Below are 17,237 nucleotides of genomic sequence, written 5' to 3'. Positions count from 1 at the left end.
CTCGTCTCTCCTCCCTCAGCCGTCCCCTCACCAATTCCCTCTCCTCCCCCCCCCCCACCCCCCTTCTCTCTCCTCTCCTGTTCAGGTGCCTGCTTACCGAGCCCGCTGTGTGGCGACATCACTAAGGGTAAGAATGGCTCCGCGATCTTGCGGCGCGCAGCTGGCGGACACAGTGACGTCATCCATCGACACAGGGGGCGTGTCACTGACGTGATGACGCCATTGCACGAGGCCAGCTCCGTTGCCTGCTGGGTATTGTAGTTGGAGTATCTAGGGCGCATGCGTTGCGGCCGAACGTTCCGGAAAGAGTGTCCGAGAAGGTGAGGGAGGCCTGGGGGACCCGTGGGGTCAACGGAGGAGCGGGATGGGGTGACGGGGTCGAGGAAGTGGCGGGGGGGGGGGGAGAATGAAGGGAGAGGGGGTGATGAGGAGGTGATCGGGGGTGAAGGGGAAGGGGAACGATGGGGGAAAGGGTGATGATCAGGGGAGAGGGGGCAGATCAGGGGGAGGGGGCGGATCAGGGGCGAGGGGGGAGGGGCGAATCAGGGTCGATGAGGGAGGGGGATGATCAGGGAGAGGGGGGATGATCAGGGGAGAGAGGGGATGATCAGGGGAGAGGGGGGGATGATCAGGGGAGAGGGGGGATGATCAGGGGAGAGGGGGGATGATCTAGGGGAGAGGGGGATGATCAGGGGAGAGGGGGATGATCAGGGGAGAGGGGGGATGATCAGGGGAGAGGGGGGATGATCAGGGGAGAGGGGGGATGATCAGGGGAGAGGGGGGATGATCAGGGGAGAGGGGGGATGATCAGGGGCGAGCGGGGAGGATCAGGGGAGAGGGGGAGGGGGAGGATCAGGGGCGATGGGGGAGGGGGAGGATCAGGGGCGATGGGGGAGGGGGAGGATCAGGGGCGATGGGGGAGGGGGAGGATCAGGGGCGATGGGGGAGGGGGAGGATCAGGGGCGATGGGGGAGGGGAGGATCAGGGGCGATGGGGGAGGGGGAGGATCAGGGGCGATGGGGGAGGGGGAGGATCAGGGGCGATGGGGGAGGGGGAGGATCAGGGGCGATGGGGGAGGGGGAGGATCAGGGGCGATGGGGGAGGGGGGAGGATCAGGGGCGATGGGGGAGGGGGAGGATCAGGGGCGATGGGGAGGGGAGGATCAGGGGCGATGGGGAGGGGGAGGATCAGGGCGATGGGGGAGGGGAGGATCAGGGGCGATGGGGGAGGGGGAGGATCAGGGGCGATGGGGGAGGGGGAGGATCAGGGGCGATGGGGGGAGGGGGAGGATCATGGGGAGGGGGAGGGAGAGGATCATGGGGGAGGGGGAGGATCAGGGGCGATGGGGGAGGGGGAGGATCAGGGGCGATGGGGGAGGGGGAGGATCAGGGGCGATGGGGGAGGGGGAGGATCAGGGGCGATGGGGGAGGGGGAGGATCAGGGGCGATGGGGGAGGGGGAGGATCAGGGGCGATGGGGGAGGGGGAGGATCAGGGGCGATGGGGGAGGGGGAGGATCAGGGGCGATGGGGGAGGGGGAGGATCAGGGGCGATGGGGGAGGGGGAGGATCAGGGGCGATGGGGGAGGGGGAGGATCAGGGATGATGGGGGAGGGGAGGATCAGGGGGGAGGGGGAGGATCAGGGGGGGAGGGGGAGGATCAGGGGCGATGGGGGAGGGGGAGGATCAGATGCGATGGGGGAGGGGAGGATCAGGGGGAAGGGGCGGATCAGGGGCGATGGGGAGGGGGCGGATCAGGGGCGAGGGGGCGGATCAGGGGCGAGGGGGAGGGGGCGGATCAGGGGGAGGGGGCGGATCAGGGGCGAGGGGGGAGGGGGCGAATCAGGGTCGATGAGGGAGGGGGATGATCAGGGGAGAGGGGGGATGATCAGGGGAGAGGGGGGATGATCAGGGGAGAGAGGGGATGATCAGGTGAGAGGGGGGATGATCAGGGGAGAGGGGGGATGATCAGGGGGGAGGGGGCGGATCAGGGGCGAGGGGGGGAGGATCAGGGGAGAGGGGGGAGGGGGAGGATCAGGGGCGATGGGGGAGGGGGAGGATCAGGGGCGATGGGGGAGGGGGAGGACCAGGGGCGATGGGGGAGGGGGAGGACCAGGGGCAATGGGGGAGGGGAGGATCAGGGGCGATGGGGGAGGGGGAGGATCAGGGGCGATGGGGGAGGGGGAGGATATGGGGCGATGGGGGAGGGGGAGGATCATGGGGGAGGGGGAGGATCATGGGGGAGGGGGAGGATCAGGGGCGATGGGGGAGGGGGAGGATCTGGGGCGATGGGGGAGGGGGAGGATCAGGGGCGATGGGGGAGGGGGAGGATCAGGGGCGATGGGGGAGGGGGAGGATCATGGGGGAGGGGGAGGATCAGGGGCGATGGGGGAGGGGGAGGATCAGGGGCGATGGGGGAGGGGGAGGATCAGGGGCGAGGGGGGAGGGGGAGGATCAGGGGCGAGGGGGAGGGGGATGATCAGGGGAGAGGGGGGATGATCAGGGGGGAGGGGGAGGATCAGGGGCGATGGGGGAGGGGGAGGATCAGGGGCGATGGGGGAGGGGGAGTATCAGGGGTGATGGGGGAGGGGGAGGATCAGGGGGGAGGGGGATGATCAGGGGAGAGGGGGGATGATCAGGGGGGAGGGGGCGGATCAGGGGCGAGGGGGAGGATCAGGGGAGAGGGGGGAGGGGGAGGATCAGGGGCGATGGGGGAGGGGGAGGATCAGGGGCGAGGGGGGAGGGGGAGGATCAGGGGCGATGGGGGAGGGGGAGGATCAGGGGCGATGGGGGAGGGGGAGGATCAGGGGCGATGGGGGAGGGGGAGGATCAGGGGCGATTGGGGGAGGGGGAGGATCAGGGGCGATTGGGGGAGGGGGAGGATCAGGGGCGATGGGGGAGGGGGAGGATCAGGGGCGATGGGGGAGGGGGAGGATCAGGGGCGATGGGGGAGGGGGAGGATCAGGGGAGATGGGGGAGGATCAGGGGCGATGGGGGAGGGGGAGGATCAGGGGCGATGGGGGAGGGGGAGGATCAGGGGCGATGGGGGAGGGGGAGGATCAGGGGCGAGGGGGAGGATCAGGGGCGAGGGGGAGGATCAGGGGCGAGGGGGGAGGGGGAGGATCAGGGGCGAGGGGGGAGGGGGAGGATCAGGGGCGAGGGGGGAGGGGGAGGATCAGGGGCGAGGGGGGAGGGGGAGGATCAGGGGCGAGGGGGAGGATCAGGGGCGAGGGGAGAGGGGGAGGATCAGGGGGGAGGGGGAGGATCAGGGGCGAGGGGGGAGGGGGAGGATCAGGGGGGAGGGGGAGGATGAGGGGGGAGTGGGAGGTTCAGGGGGGAGGGGGAGGATCAGGGGCGAGGGGGAGGATCAGGGGCGAGGGGGGAGGGGGAGGTTCAGGGGCGAGGGGGAGGATCAGGGGCGAGGGGGGAGGATCAGGGGCGAGGGGGAGGATCAGGGGGGAGGGGGAGGTTCAGGGGCGAGGGGGGAGGGGGAGGATCAGGGGCGAGGGGGGAGGATCAGGGGCGAGGGGGGAGGATCAGGGGCGAGGGGGAGGATCAGGGGCGAGGGGGAGGATCAGGGGCGAGGGGGAGGATCAGGGGGGAGGGGGAGGATCAGGGGCGAGGGGGAAGATCAGGGGGGAGGGGCCGATAGAGGGGGGGTGAGAAGGGCCGATAGAGGGGGGGTGAGAGGGGCCGATAGAGGGGGGGTGAGGGGCCGATAGAGGGGGGGTGAGAGGGGCCGATAGAGGGGGGGTGAGAGGGGCCGATAGAGGGGGGGTGAGAGGGGCCGATAGAGGGGGGGTGAGAGGGGCCGATAGAGGGGGGGTGAGAGGGGCCGATAGAGGGGGGCCGATAGAGGCCGATAGAGGAGAGGGGCCGATAGGGGGGGAGGAGAGGGGCCGATAGAGGTGGGGAGAGGGGCCGATAGAGGTGGGGAGAGGGGCCGATAGAGGTGGGGAGAGGGGCCGATAGAGGTGGGGAGAGGGGCCGATAGAGGTGGGGAGAGGGGCCGATAGAGGTGGGGAGAGGGGCCGATAGAGGTGGGGAGAGGGGCCGATAGAGGTGGGGAGAGGGGCCGATAGAGGTGGGGAGAGGGGCCGATAGAGGTGGGGAGAGGGGCCGATAGAGGTGGGGAGAGGGGCCGATAGAGGTGGGGAGAGGGGCCGATAGAGGTGGGGAGAGGGGCCGATAGAGGTGGGGAGAGGGGCCGATAGAGGTGGGGAGAGGGGCCGATAGAGGTGGGGAGAGGGGCCGATAGAGGTGGGGAGAGGGGCCGATAGAGGTGGGGAGAGGGGCCGATAGAGGTGGGGAGAGGGGCCGATAGAGGTGGGGAGAGGGGCCGATAGAGGTGGGGAGAGGGGCCGATAGAGGTGGGGTGAGGGGCCGATAGAGGTGGGGAGAGGGGCCGATAGAGGTGGGGAGAGGGTCAACCAGGGTGTGATGGAGATGGGGGGGAGATTGGAGAGAGGAGGCGACGAGGATGTGATGGAGACGGGAGTTGGTGAGGTGAGTAGAGGGTATGGGGGGGGGGTTGATGAGGGTGACAGGCAATGGGGAGAAAGGTAAGATTATGTGCGGTCAAGATTATGAGAGAGAACCTATATGGTCTAAGGGTAGATTAGTCTCCCAGATTGGATGGGGGGGAGTTTGGAGAGAGGAGGCGACGAGGATGTGATGGAGACTGGAGTGGGTGAGGTGAGTAGAGGGTATGGGGGGGGGGGGGGGGTTGATGAGGGTGACAGGCAACGGGGAGAAAGGTAAGATTATGTGCGGTCAAGTTTATGAGAGAGAACCTATATGGTCTAAGGGTAGATTAGTCTCCCAGATTGGATGGAATTCACCCTTTGGTTCTGAAGTTGTTGAGATTGAAGAGGCATTTGGCGTGATCTTCCGGGAATCGATTGACTCTGGCATGGTTTCAGTGGACTGGAAGATCACGAATGTCACTCTGCTATTTAAGAAGGGTGGTGGGGGGTGGAAGGCAGCAGAAAGGAAATTATAGATCTATTAGCCTCACATCAATGGTTAAGAAGCTGTTGGAATCGATTGGCAAGGATGAGGTTATGGATTACCTGGACATGGATGAAAAGATGGGCCTAAATCAGTGTGATTTCCTAAAGGAAAATCATGGCTGACAAACCTATTGCAATTTTTTTGAAGAGATCACGTCGGATCGACAGGGGAGATGCAGTGCATGTGTACTTAGACTTTCAAAAACCCTCGACAAGTTATGACATATAAGGCTGCCAAACAAGATGAGAGCTCATGGAATTGCAGGGAGGATACTAGCATGGGTAGAGCATTAGGAATAAAGGGATCCGATTCTGGTCGGCTACCTGTTGCTCATGGTGTTCCACAGAGGGTCAATGTTGGGGCTGCTTTTTACGTTTTATATAAATGATTTGGATTATGTAATAGGTAGTTTTGTGCCTAAATTTGCAGATGATCTAACATAGGTGGTAGGGGAGGTGTTGCTGAGGATATCGAAAGACTTCGTCAAGACTTGGATAGATTAGGAGACAGGGCAAAGGGGTGGAAGATGAAATACAATGTTGGAAAGTGTATGATCATACTTTGTGGAAGAAGAAATATTATTTAGTTGGGGAGAAAATTAAAAATTCTGGGGTCCAAAGGAACTTTGGATACCTCAGTGGTGAAGCGGGTGAATGCAATGTTGGCATTCATTTCTAGAGAGATAGCATACAAGTATAGGGATATAATGTAGAGAATCTATAAAGCACTGATGAGACCTCAGTTGGAGATTGTGTACAGTTTTTGGGCTCCGTATTTGAGAAAAAAGGTGCTGGTGCTGGAGAGGGTTCAGAGATTTACAAGAATGAAAGCGTATACGAGGAATGATTGTCAGCTCTTGGGGTACAGAAGGTTGAAAGGGGGCCTCATGGAGGCATTTTGAATGCTGAAAGGCCTGGACAGAGTAAATGGGGCATAATTTCAAGAAAAAAAGCATATTAATTTAAACCAGATGTGGAACCATTTCTTTAGTCAGAGGGTTGTGAGTCTGGAACTTGTTGCCACATGCAGCTGTGGAAGTGACGTCACTAAGTCATTAAGGCAGAGATGGGGCATCAAGGGTTACAAGGAGAAAGCCAAGAAGTGGCGCTGAGTTGGAGGATAGATTAGCTCATGATAAAATGGTAAAGCAGACTCAATGGGCCTCTTTCTGCTCCCATATCTTGTCCTATTGACCTATCTTAAATATCAAGATCGAAGTCTGTATTCACTTCAGCTTAATCCACCCATTGAGTTTATCAGCATGAGAGTCAATTGAAACATGCAAGATCCAGTGAGGGCTTGACAGAGAAGAAGATTTCATAAGTGGGAACAGTTCCAACAAGGGGCTGTAATTTTGAGATAAGGGAGCAGTCATTTAAAACAGGCATTCTCAAAGGGGGGGGGGGGGAGAGGCCACAGCACATTTAAGTAAAAGCCTTGTTTCCTTTTCACCTCAAGTAACAAATATTTCTTATATAGTCAGTTTATTTTTTTTTAAAGTGGAAGAAACCGAAATTTCTTCAAAAATGTATGAGGATTGTAGGTTAGTTGGGCAGTACGGTCTCACAGGGCGGAAGGACCGGTTACCGTGCTGCGTGTCTAAATTTAAATTTGCTTCACAGGGAAGGGGCCCTGTAAACTGTGACCAGAGGCCTCAGGGGACCATAGCCACAGAAAAAAAGCTTGAGGATAGCTGATTTAAAACATGTACAGTATAACATTTGACAATGACAATTAATCTCTGGAGGCTAGATTATCAGAAGTATTTAAAGTGTAGGTTGATGATTTTTTTGAATGATTAAGATTGTGGAATCTGGTCTTGAGGCATGATTGTATTGAACAGTAGTGGAGGCTTGTGGAGGAGCTGCTTAATCCTGCAATAAAACTAAAATGCTGGAAATACTCAGCAGATTGGGATACATTGGTGGTAAGGATGAATTCAGCTAATTTCTTGAGTTTAGTTCAACCAGAAAGTACAGACTCTGGGGTCGAGGGCGCTTCGCAAGCTTTTGAGAAGCTCAGCAGGTTAGGTAGTAACTATAGGAAGCAAAGGGTAACCACGGTTTCAGGCCGGCCCCCTTTTTATGCCGGCCCCCTTTTTATGCCGGCCCCCTTTTTATGCCGGCCCCCTTTTTATGCCGGCCCCCTTTTTATGCCAGCCTGCTATTTGCTCACCCCTCAATGAAGGGCTCAGGATCAAAACATGGTTACCCTTTGCTTCCTCCAGATGCTGCATGATCTGCTGAGTTTCTCCTGCACTTTTATGTATTGCATTTTCTTGAGTTTAATTTCTTTACTACTTGACTTTTTAGTTGTTTTACGGTAGCATCACAGTGCAATTATTGGAATAAACCACCTTGCCAAATAAATAAAAGTAATGCAAGGAAAAAAAGGCAAAGTAAGGTAGTGTGTGTGTGGTTCTTTGTTCATTCAGGAATCTGGTGGGAGCGAGGAAGAGGCTGTCCTTGTGCCATTGAATGCTCACCTTCTGGCTCCTGTACCTTTTTCCCGATGGTGGCAGAGTGAAGAGGACATGGCCTGGGTGGTGGGGGTCCTTGAGGATAGAAGCTGTTTTCTCAACACCCCCTCTTGTAGATGTCCTTGATCGAGTGAAGACTGGTATCCATGATGTCGCAGGCCGAGTTAACAACACTCTGGAGTTTTTTTTCTTGTCCTGAGCATTTCCTTTCAATAATTCAGCAGCAAATCAGGGTATTCTTTGTGAATACATCAGCTTGTGTTCACCCCTAATTTAAGGATTATACAGAGATTTCAAGCAGTCCTGTTCAGTGTAGGGGGTTATTAAATTTAGACATGCACATGAGGAGAACATACAAACTCCTTACAGTCTCTGAATTTGAACCCATGTTGTTGGTGCTTTAATAACATGCTAACCGTACCAGGGGAATGGAAAAGCTGCTTGCTGTGGGATGCTGGTTGCTTCCATTTTAGAAAACAGACCATTCAATCCCTCTAGTCTGTGATGAAAACATACCACTAGTTCCACTGACCTGCACCCATTCCATTACCCTCCATCCGTATTTATTTTAAAACTTAATAGTGAGCCCACATTTACCACATCAAATGGCAATTGGGTGGAACAAATTTATATTTAGCATGTACCTGAATGTTAGATGAACAGTTGTAACTCCTCATAGCTCAGCAAATTGTAGTGGTGTACTATTGGAGTTGATTAATGCATATTGTACCCTGTATCAAATTCTCCAATTTTCATTGTGTCTTTATTGGGGCATTTCCTCCTGTCAGTATTTTCCCCCGAGCTCTAGCCTGTTTTACCTATTTTACAACCAAAAAAAGATGAATTTGATTCTTGATTGCTGCATTAAGTTTCTGCTCTTACACATTCTGAAGAAGAAGATGTAGGCTCGAAACGCAGGTGGCCCTTTACTTCCTGTGGATTTTCTGTGACCTGCTGAGTTTTTCCAGCACGTTTGCGTATTGCACATCTGCAGACTCTTCTGTTTAACTGATGTTTCCACAGGCGCTGCCTGACCTGCTGAATATTTCCAGCATTTTCTGTACATAGTTCAAATTTCCAGTACCTGATTTTTTTTTTTTTTTTTGCTTTTTATTTTCATGAAAGATATACCTGAAGACTATTTTCCCATGATATTGCCTAAAGGGTTCAGAGAAGTGGCGAGAACCAAGAATAGGTGAGGGCAAGAAAATAGTGTGGTAGGACAAACCACTACTGTTCTATGGCTGTAACTAGAAAGACCAAATCAGTTATATTGTGGTAGAGAAAGCTGATGTAATTGGTAGTTCGAGACCACAGAGAAAGAAGAATGGATGATGTTATCACACTGGACATCATTGGTGGCTTATGCAGAACAATGTTGTGGCTGGGTTGGATATCAAATTGAAAAGTGCTTTTAAATACTTTTTTTTAAAGAGTAGCCTTATGGAAGATTTCCCCTCTTCTGAGGGGAAGAGGGCAAATTTTAGTTGAAAGAAGGCTTTGTGTGAAAGCGTACCTGAGATTACATGACTAACACAAATACGCCTACAAATTTCACTGTGCCTTATTGATGATTTGCAAAGCATGAGAACTCTTAACAGCCAGAAGCACTGCCATATGCAGCTAGTATCACCACAAAGGAGTCTACCACATTGGCTCACAGGTTGCATATTTATACAGACAAACTGTCCAGCTTTCCAGAACATTCGAACAAACTTTCACAATCCTTTTTCCATACATATATATGTTTCTGGATCTGTTACACTGGTTCACTTCCCTTCCCTAATGATTAATAGACTTTTACTGTCTTTGCCAAATAAGGAGTTGTTCTTCACAATCAGCTTTACCCTTGCTGAATTGTCAACCTACACAATAGAATACACTCTGCTTCCTTATTTTTTCAATATTTTAGGACTCACTTTATGTGGAAGCTGGAGTTGAGTTTAGACAGGACGTGAGGAGTCTGAAGCAAAGCGAAAGGGAGACAAATGTTAGGGGAACATTGCCTCATTTGTGAGCTCAAGGACATTAATGAGAATGAAGTTGATGGGATAAAGGTTTAAGGAGCTGGTTTGCCATAGAAGACCAGAGATAATCTTTGCAAGAAGGGCCACTGTGTCATAATGGAATATTTGTTTGAGAAGGAGATTCGGCATGAAGCTCTTGCACTTCATGCCTACCTAGTGCCTTCCCAGGTAGTCACCTATCTCTGTACCCATCATATGACCAATTCACTAACTGTCCCAACGATGACTTTCTTCGACATCCCGGATGGAGACGAACTCAGTTGTTTCTGCCAGTCTCTTTATGTTGAGCACTGGTTTAAGGGGGAAAAGGACACTTAAAATTCCCACCCGTTTTGTCCTTTCAAAAGGACGTCCAACTTATCCTGGAGAGAGCCATCCTCTGGGACACATCATCCAGGGGAATCTCAGCCTCATGAATGGTTTACAATAAGTCCAATTGCTGCTTTTTTGGAAAAGCTTTTATAGCTGTACTCTTAATTGAACACCCCAGTCTAAGTTGAAGAGCAGAATTACAAGAGAGTGTGTACAGACTGGGAGATAATTTCATTGAGCATCTTTGTTCTGTCCACTGCAATAACAGGGTCCTCCCAGTGACTTACAATTTTAATTCCACACACAATTCCCACACCCACATGACTATCCATGGCCTCGTGCACTGCCAAACAGACTACTGGGAATTGGAGGCACCACACCTAGAACTCTGGGCGCTACTGACCAGATGGCAGTTACATTGACTTCTTCTGTTTAAACCCCTCCTCTGAGTCTCTCTCTTTCTTCCTGCTCCCTGCCCTCTTCACTTCCTTCTCCATTCAGAATTAAAGCATTTTACTTTTTTGGAGAAACCAATTCCTGTATGCAAACCAGGCAATTGATATTTACTTGAAAATGCATTGTTCTTGTGTTATATTAAGCAAAATCCTTCACTGAAAAGATATTGGTAGTTACAGAGTGTTTTCCTAACTTTATTAGGATTGGATAAAAAGCATAGTTTGCTTTTGGTGAATGTTTTCTAAACTGCTGTGTTTAATTTTCTAGAAATCAGCATTGCTTAAATCCACTACTGTTGTCTGTCTGTAGGTCGCATTGTTCCCTGGGAAGTTACTGATTAGCCTTGTGAGTGACGACAATGTTGGCAGCAAGATTCGTCTGCCTAAAGAATTTCCCAATGCTGAGCCTGCGACCTGTTCTCACGCAGCAGGGTTCAGCCTGGAGAAGCCGAAATGCAAAGGCTTGTCAGTGGCTTTTGCTGCCAAAGCAGGTGAGTCAAAGTATTTGGTGAAATTATTACAAATTAATATGGATGAATATCCACTTTTGCTACAAAATCTTTTCCATTGTCAATCCTCTGAATGTCTTTCTTACCACTGTACCAAACAGGAACCTTTTTTGAAAATTTTATTTATCATTTGTATAAATACAAAGTATAAATTCAATATTGTCATAACTTAATAAACCATGCAAAAGTATACAATAATTTTTTTTATTTTCTCCCCAACCCACTCCTCCCCAAAAGAAAAAGAAAAAACACCTCCTTCTCCATATATAATATTAACATGTATTTTTTATAATTACCAACTAAGAGCAGTTGGCAAAGAGGAAGATGTGGATGGACTTTTATTCATAAAATTCATGATTCCCAAATTTTATATTTTCAATTCGATTCCTTAAACTATGTAATTTTTTCTAAAGGTATACAATTTTGCAATTTTATATCTTGTATATTCCCAAGTAAAAATATTCTTGGGTCTTTTTGTATCTTTATCTTCAAAATTTGCCCTAACAATGCACTCCAACCTTCCCAAAATTGTTCCACTTTCACACAGGACCATACTGAATGTAAAAAGGTGCCTATTTCCTTGTTACATCGAAAACACTTATCTGGATAATTAGAATTAGGTTCATTCAATTTATGTGGAGTATAATATAATTGATGAAGAAAATTATGTTGAACCATTTGATATCTAGCATCAACTGTGTTTGTAACATTCTCTTGACCTAGTTTTGATCATATTTCCTCTTGAATTTTATATTTAAATCTTTCTCCCATTGTAATTTTGATTTAAATAAATCTTTTTATCTTTTAGTTTCTTGTAATTTTATATACATATTGGTAATAAATTTATTGATAATAAATGTATCCATTATTATACCTTCAAATTGACTTTGTTCCAGGAGTTTCAAATCTGTTCCTAATTTCTTTTACAAATATGATTTTAATTGATAATATGCAAAATTTGTATGATTTTGTATATTATATTTGTCATTTAATTGCTCAAAGGTTAAAAAGAAAGATCCCAAAAAACAATCTTTTATCCTCTGTATACTTTACTATACCAATTATCAAATAAAGAATCATTAAAAGTAAAGAAATAAGTTGATTTTCTTTTAACAACATTTTAGGTAATTGTTAATATTTAATATCTCTCTCCGTATGATACCCATTCCATATTTTCAATGTTTTAAAATTGGTACTTCCATTTTTCCTTTAAATAATTCACTACTCCATCTATACAAAATTTGTTCTGGGATTTTATTCATTTCAATTTGAACCCAAGCTGTTTTCTTGCCCGTTTGATAGAAGGAGGACAAATAGCTTAATTGAGCTGCTTTGTAATAATTTTTAAAATTCGGTAATAGTAGTCCTCCCTGATCAAATTTCAATGTTAATTTTTCAAGACCAATACTCGACATTTTACCTTTGAATCAAATTATACGAGAATTTATTTGGAAACTCCAAAAGAACATTGCTGGCACATGAATGGGTTATGTTTGAAATAAATATTGTATACTTGGGAAAATATTCATCTTAATTCAATTCACCCATCCTATTAACATTACTGGTAAATCTTTCCATCTTCTCAGATCTATCTTTTTTAATAACAGTGAGTAATTTAACTTAAACAAATTATTTATATTTCTGTCAATTTTTATTCCTAAATATTTAACTGCTTCTTTTTGCCACTTGAATTTTGTCAATCTCTTATATTGTGAATAGTCCATATCAGCCATAGGCATCACCTCACTTTTATCAACATTAACTTTATAACCCAATACTAATCCATATTCTATTAATCTCTTATTCAATTATATTTCTGGTCTTGTTAAGTATAATATAACCTCATTTGCAAACAAACTAATTTTATGCTCTTTATTACCTATCTCAAATCCCAAATGTATTAAGTTCTTTACACAAAAAAAATCCCACTCCAATCTATCAGATGCTTTCTATGCATCTAATGCAACTGTTACTCCTGGTATCTTTCTATTTTGTGCTACATTTATGAAACTTAAGAATTTAACTATTATCTGCTGCTCTTCTATTTTTAATAAAATCAGTTTGATCCATATTTATTAATTTTGGTAAAAATTTAGCTAAATGATTAGTTAATAATTTTGATACAATTTTATAATCTGTATTCAGTCATGATGTAGATCTATATGAAGAAGGTTGTAGACAATCCTTCCCTTTCTTTGGAATTACTGTTATTAACACTGTTTTGAAAGATTCTGGAAGGTCATGTACCTCTTTCATTTGGTCTAATACCCTCATTAATATAGGTACTAATAATTCCTTAAATTCTTTATAAAATTCTGATGGGAAAACCATCTTCACCTGGTACTTTATTACTCTGTAATAATATTAAGGTCTCATAAACTTCCAGTTCAGAAAAAGTATTAGGTAATTCTAATTTTTCATCTTCATCTAACATCGGCAATTTAACTTGTCGCAAATATTCTTCTATTTTATTATCATCTTTCAAAGATTCTGTTTGATAGTTAAAATAAAATTCCTTAAAATTATCATTTATTTCTTGATCAGTACTTTTCTTCGTAGCAATTATTGTTCAAGAAACCTGCTCTGCTTTTAATTGCCCTGCTAGTACTTTATGAGCTCTTTCACCTAGTTCATAATATTTTTGTCATGACTTCATTCTATCTCTCTCTATTCTGTGAGTTTGTGTTAAATCTTAATTTTTTTGATTCTCATGTTTTTGCAATTGTATTTCCTTCTCTAATTTCATTATTTCTTTTTCCAACTTATATATTCGTTCTTTACTTTTGAAGCATAACTTATTATTTGACCTCTTAAATATGCCTTCATAGAATCCCATATTATAAACTTGTTACTGAATCATTGTTAGTTTCAAGAAAAATTTTTGTCCCATAAAGTCACAAAATTATTTTTCTTCATCAATGTTGTATTTAATCTCCACCTATAACCTATCTTTTGTTCTTCCTCCAATATAATTGACAAAATTAAAGGTGAATGATTGGATCGAACTCGTGCTTGATTTTCAACCTTTTGCACTCTAGATTGAAGTTTTATGCCGAATAGAATCATCTCTTTTATTTGGGTGATTTCTTTTGTTGCTGCCACTTCAGCTTGAATTTTTTTTTTCATCTGTTCTTTAACATTTTGAATTTCAAATTCATTTCCTTTAATTTTTTTCTTTCAAATTTCTCATCTACTTGCTGCATCATTCTTTCCACTTTGCAAAATTCTTATTTTCAACTATACTCTCATTACACTTTTTAACTTCTGCTGTTAATTGCAACAAATATTGTTGAAATATTTCTTCATTTCAGCTGTAAATATGTCTTACATATTTTCTGTCTTTTTAGTCATAACTCCCTGTTCTAGATGTAATTCCCGTTAGAAACATAGAAGATAGGAGCAGGAGTAGGTCATTCGACCCTTCAAGCCTGCTCCGCCATTCAACGAGATCATGGCTGATCTTAAAGTTCAGTACCCCATCCCCGCCTTCTCTCCGTAACCTTTAATACCCTTATACTGAAGAAATAGATCTAATTCCCTCTTAAATATATTTAATGAACCTGCCTCTACTGCCCTCTGTGGCAATGAATTCCACAGATTCACCACCCTCTGGGTATAGAAATTCCTCCTCATCTCGGTCCTAAATGGTTTGCCTATTATCCTCAAACCATGGCCCCGGGTTCTGGATTTTCCCATCATTGGAAACATCCCATCTGCATCCATTCTGTCCAGTCCTGCCAGAATTTTATATGTCTCTATGAGATCCCCTTTCAATCTTCTAAACCCCAGCGAGTACAATCCCAATTTGCGCAATCTTTCCTCATAAGTCATTCCTGCCATTCCAGGTATCAGCCTGGTGAATCACCTCTGCACTCCCTCCATTGCAAGAACATCCTTCCTTAGATAAGGTGACCAAAACTGCACACAATACTCCAGATGTGGTCTCACCAAGGACCTGTACAGCTGCAGTAAGGTATCCTTGTTCCTATACTCAAACCCTCTTGATATGAAGGCCAACATACCATTTGCCTTTTTAACCGCCTGCTGTACCTGCATGCTCGCCTTCAGAGACTGATGTACAAGTACCCCTAGGTCTCTCTGCACTTCCCCATCTCTTAATCTATTGCCATTCAAATAGTAATCTGCCCTCCGGTTTGTATTACCAAAGTGGATAACCTCACATTTATCCACATTCTAGTGCATTTGCCATGTATCTGCCCAGTCCCTCAATTTATCCAAATCATAGTGGAGCTTCCTGACCCCCTCTTCTGTGCACACAACCCCTCCTAGCTTAGTGTCATCTGCAAATTTGGAGATATTACATCTAATCCCCTCATCCAGATCATTAATGTAAATTGTGAACAGCTGGGGTCCCAGTACAGATCCCTGTGGTACCCTACTGGTCACCGCCTGCCACTCAGAAAACGAGCCATTTATCCCAACTCTCTGTCTTCTACCTGCCAGCCAGTTCTCAATCCACATCAATACTTTGCCCCCAATCCCATGAGCCTTGATTTTATAAGCCAGTCGTTTATGCGGGACCTTATCGAAGGCCTTTTGGAAGTCCAGGTACACCACATCCACTGGCTCTCCCCCATCTATTTTACCTGTCACCATCTCAAAGAATTCCAATAGATTTGTCAAGCACGATTTACCTTTTGTAAATCCATGTTGACTCCGTCCGATCCCTTCTCTGCTAGTCATATGCTCTGCTATTACATCCTTAATAATGGATTCCATCATTTTGCGCACTACTGATGTAAGGATCTCAGGCCGATAATTCCCCGTTTTTTTCTCTACCCCCCCTTTTTAAATAGTGGGGTAACATTAGCTACCCTCCAATCCATGGGTACTGATCCTGAGTCTATCGAGTTCTGGAAAATAATTCTTAAAGCATCTGCTATCTGAATGGCCACTTCCTTGAGTACCCTAAGATGTAGATTATCAGGCCCTTGGGATTTATCTGCCTTCAATCCCATCAATTTCCCCAAGACCATGTCCTTAGAGATACTGATTTCTTTCAGTTCTTATCTAAGTCTCTATGTTTCCCAACATCCTTGGGAGGTTATTTGTATCCTCTCTTGTAAAAACAGAACTAAAGTAAGAATTTAATTGGTCTGCCATTTCCTTATTCCCCATTATAACATAACATAACAATTACAGCACGGAAACAGGCCATTAGGCCCTTCTAGTCCGCACCGAACCAAACACCCCTCTCTAGTCCCACCTCCCTGCACAATCCCCATAACCCTCCATCTTCTTCTCATCCATATACCTGTCCAACCTTTTCTTAAATAATACAATTGACTCCGCCGCCACTATTTCTCCCGGAAGCTCATTCCACACGGCTACCACTCTCTGAGTAAAGAAGTTCCCCCTCATGTTACCTCTAAACCTCTTCCCCTTAATTCTTAACTCATGTCCTCTTGTTTTAATCTTTCCTCCTCTTAACGGAAATAGTCTATCCACATCCACTCTGTCTATCCCTTTCATAATCTTAAATACTTCTATCAAATCCCCTCTCAACCTTCTACGCTCCAAAGAATAAAGACCTAATCTGTCCAATCTCTCCCTATACTCTAGATGCTTAAACCCAGGTAACATTCTGGTAAACCTTCTCTGCACTCTCTCCACTCTGTTTATATCCTTCCTATTATTAGGCAACCAGAACTGCACACAGAACTCCAAATTAGGCCGCACCAACGTCTTATACAATCTCAACATCACCTCCCAACTCCTATATTCCATGCAATGATTGATAAAGGCCAGCATACTAAAAGCCTTCTTCACCACTCTATTCACGTGAGTTTCTACCTTCAGGGAACAATGTACCGTTACTCCTAAATCTTTCTGCTCTTCTGTATTCATCAATGCTCTCCCATTTACCACATATGTCCTGTTCTGATTCTTCTTACCAAAATGAAGCACCTCACACTTATCAGCATTAAATTCCATCTGCCATTTTTCAGCCCACTTTTCGAAGCAGCCCAAATCCCTCTGGCAATCCTTGAAAACCTTCTTCATTATCCACTATTCCACCTATCTTAGTATCGTCTGCATATTTACTAATCCAATTCACCACCCCATCATCTAGATCATTAATGTATATAACGAACAACAATGGGCCCAATACAGATCCTTGAGGCACACCACTGGTCACCGGCCTCCAACCTGACAGACAATTATCCACGACCACTCTCTGGCCTCTCCCTTTCAGCCAATGTTCAATCCATTTGACTATCTCAAAATTTATACCTAAAGACTGCACCTTCCTAACTAACCTTCCATGTGGTACCTTATCGAAGGCCTTACTGAAGTCCATATAGACAACATCCACTGCGCTACCCTCATCCACATTCCTAGTCACCTCTTCAAAAAATTCAATCAGATTGGTCAAACATAACCTTCCTCCCACAAATCCATGTTGAGTGCTCCTGATCAGACC

General features: G+C 46.9%; 1 protein-coding gene across 1 annotated transcript in view; it reads left to right on the top strand.

Annotated features, from left to right (window-relative positions):
* The first annotated feature begins 212 nt into the window (after positions 1 to 212).
* ghitm (growth hormone inducible transmembrane protein) overlaps positions 213 to 17,237 on the top strand; it is a 37,737-nt gene continuing 20,712 nt past the window's right edge. Inside the window, exons 1-2 of the mRNA XM_069885771.1 lie at positions 213 to 320; positions 10,594 to 10,774. Coding sequence (XP_069741872.1) covers positions 10,643 to 10,774 — 132 coding nt within the window. The 5' untranslated portion in view covers positions 213 to 320; positions 10,594 to 10,642. The remainder of the gene's footprint in view (positions 321 to 10,593; positions 10,775 to 17,237) is intronic.

This window comes from Narcine bancroftii, chromosome 6 (assembly GCF_036971445.1).
Source record: "Narcine bancroftii isolate sNarBan1 chromosome 6, sNarBan1.hap1, whole genome shotgun sequence".
Classification (NCBI taxonomy): domain Eukaryota; kingdom Metazoa; phylum Chordata; class Chondrichthyes; order Torpediniformes; family Narcinidae; genus Narcine; species Narcine bancroftii.
This window is presented reverse-complemented; position numbering and strand designations above follow the sequence as displayed.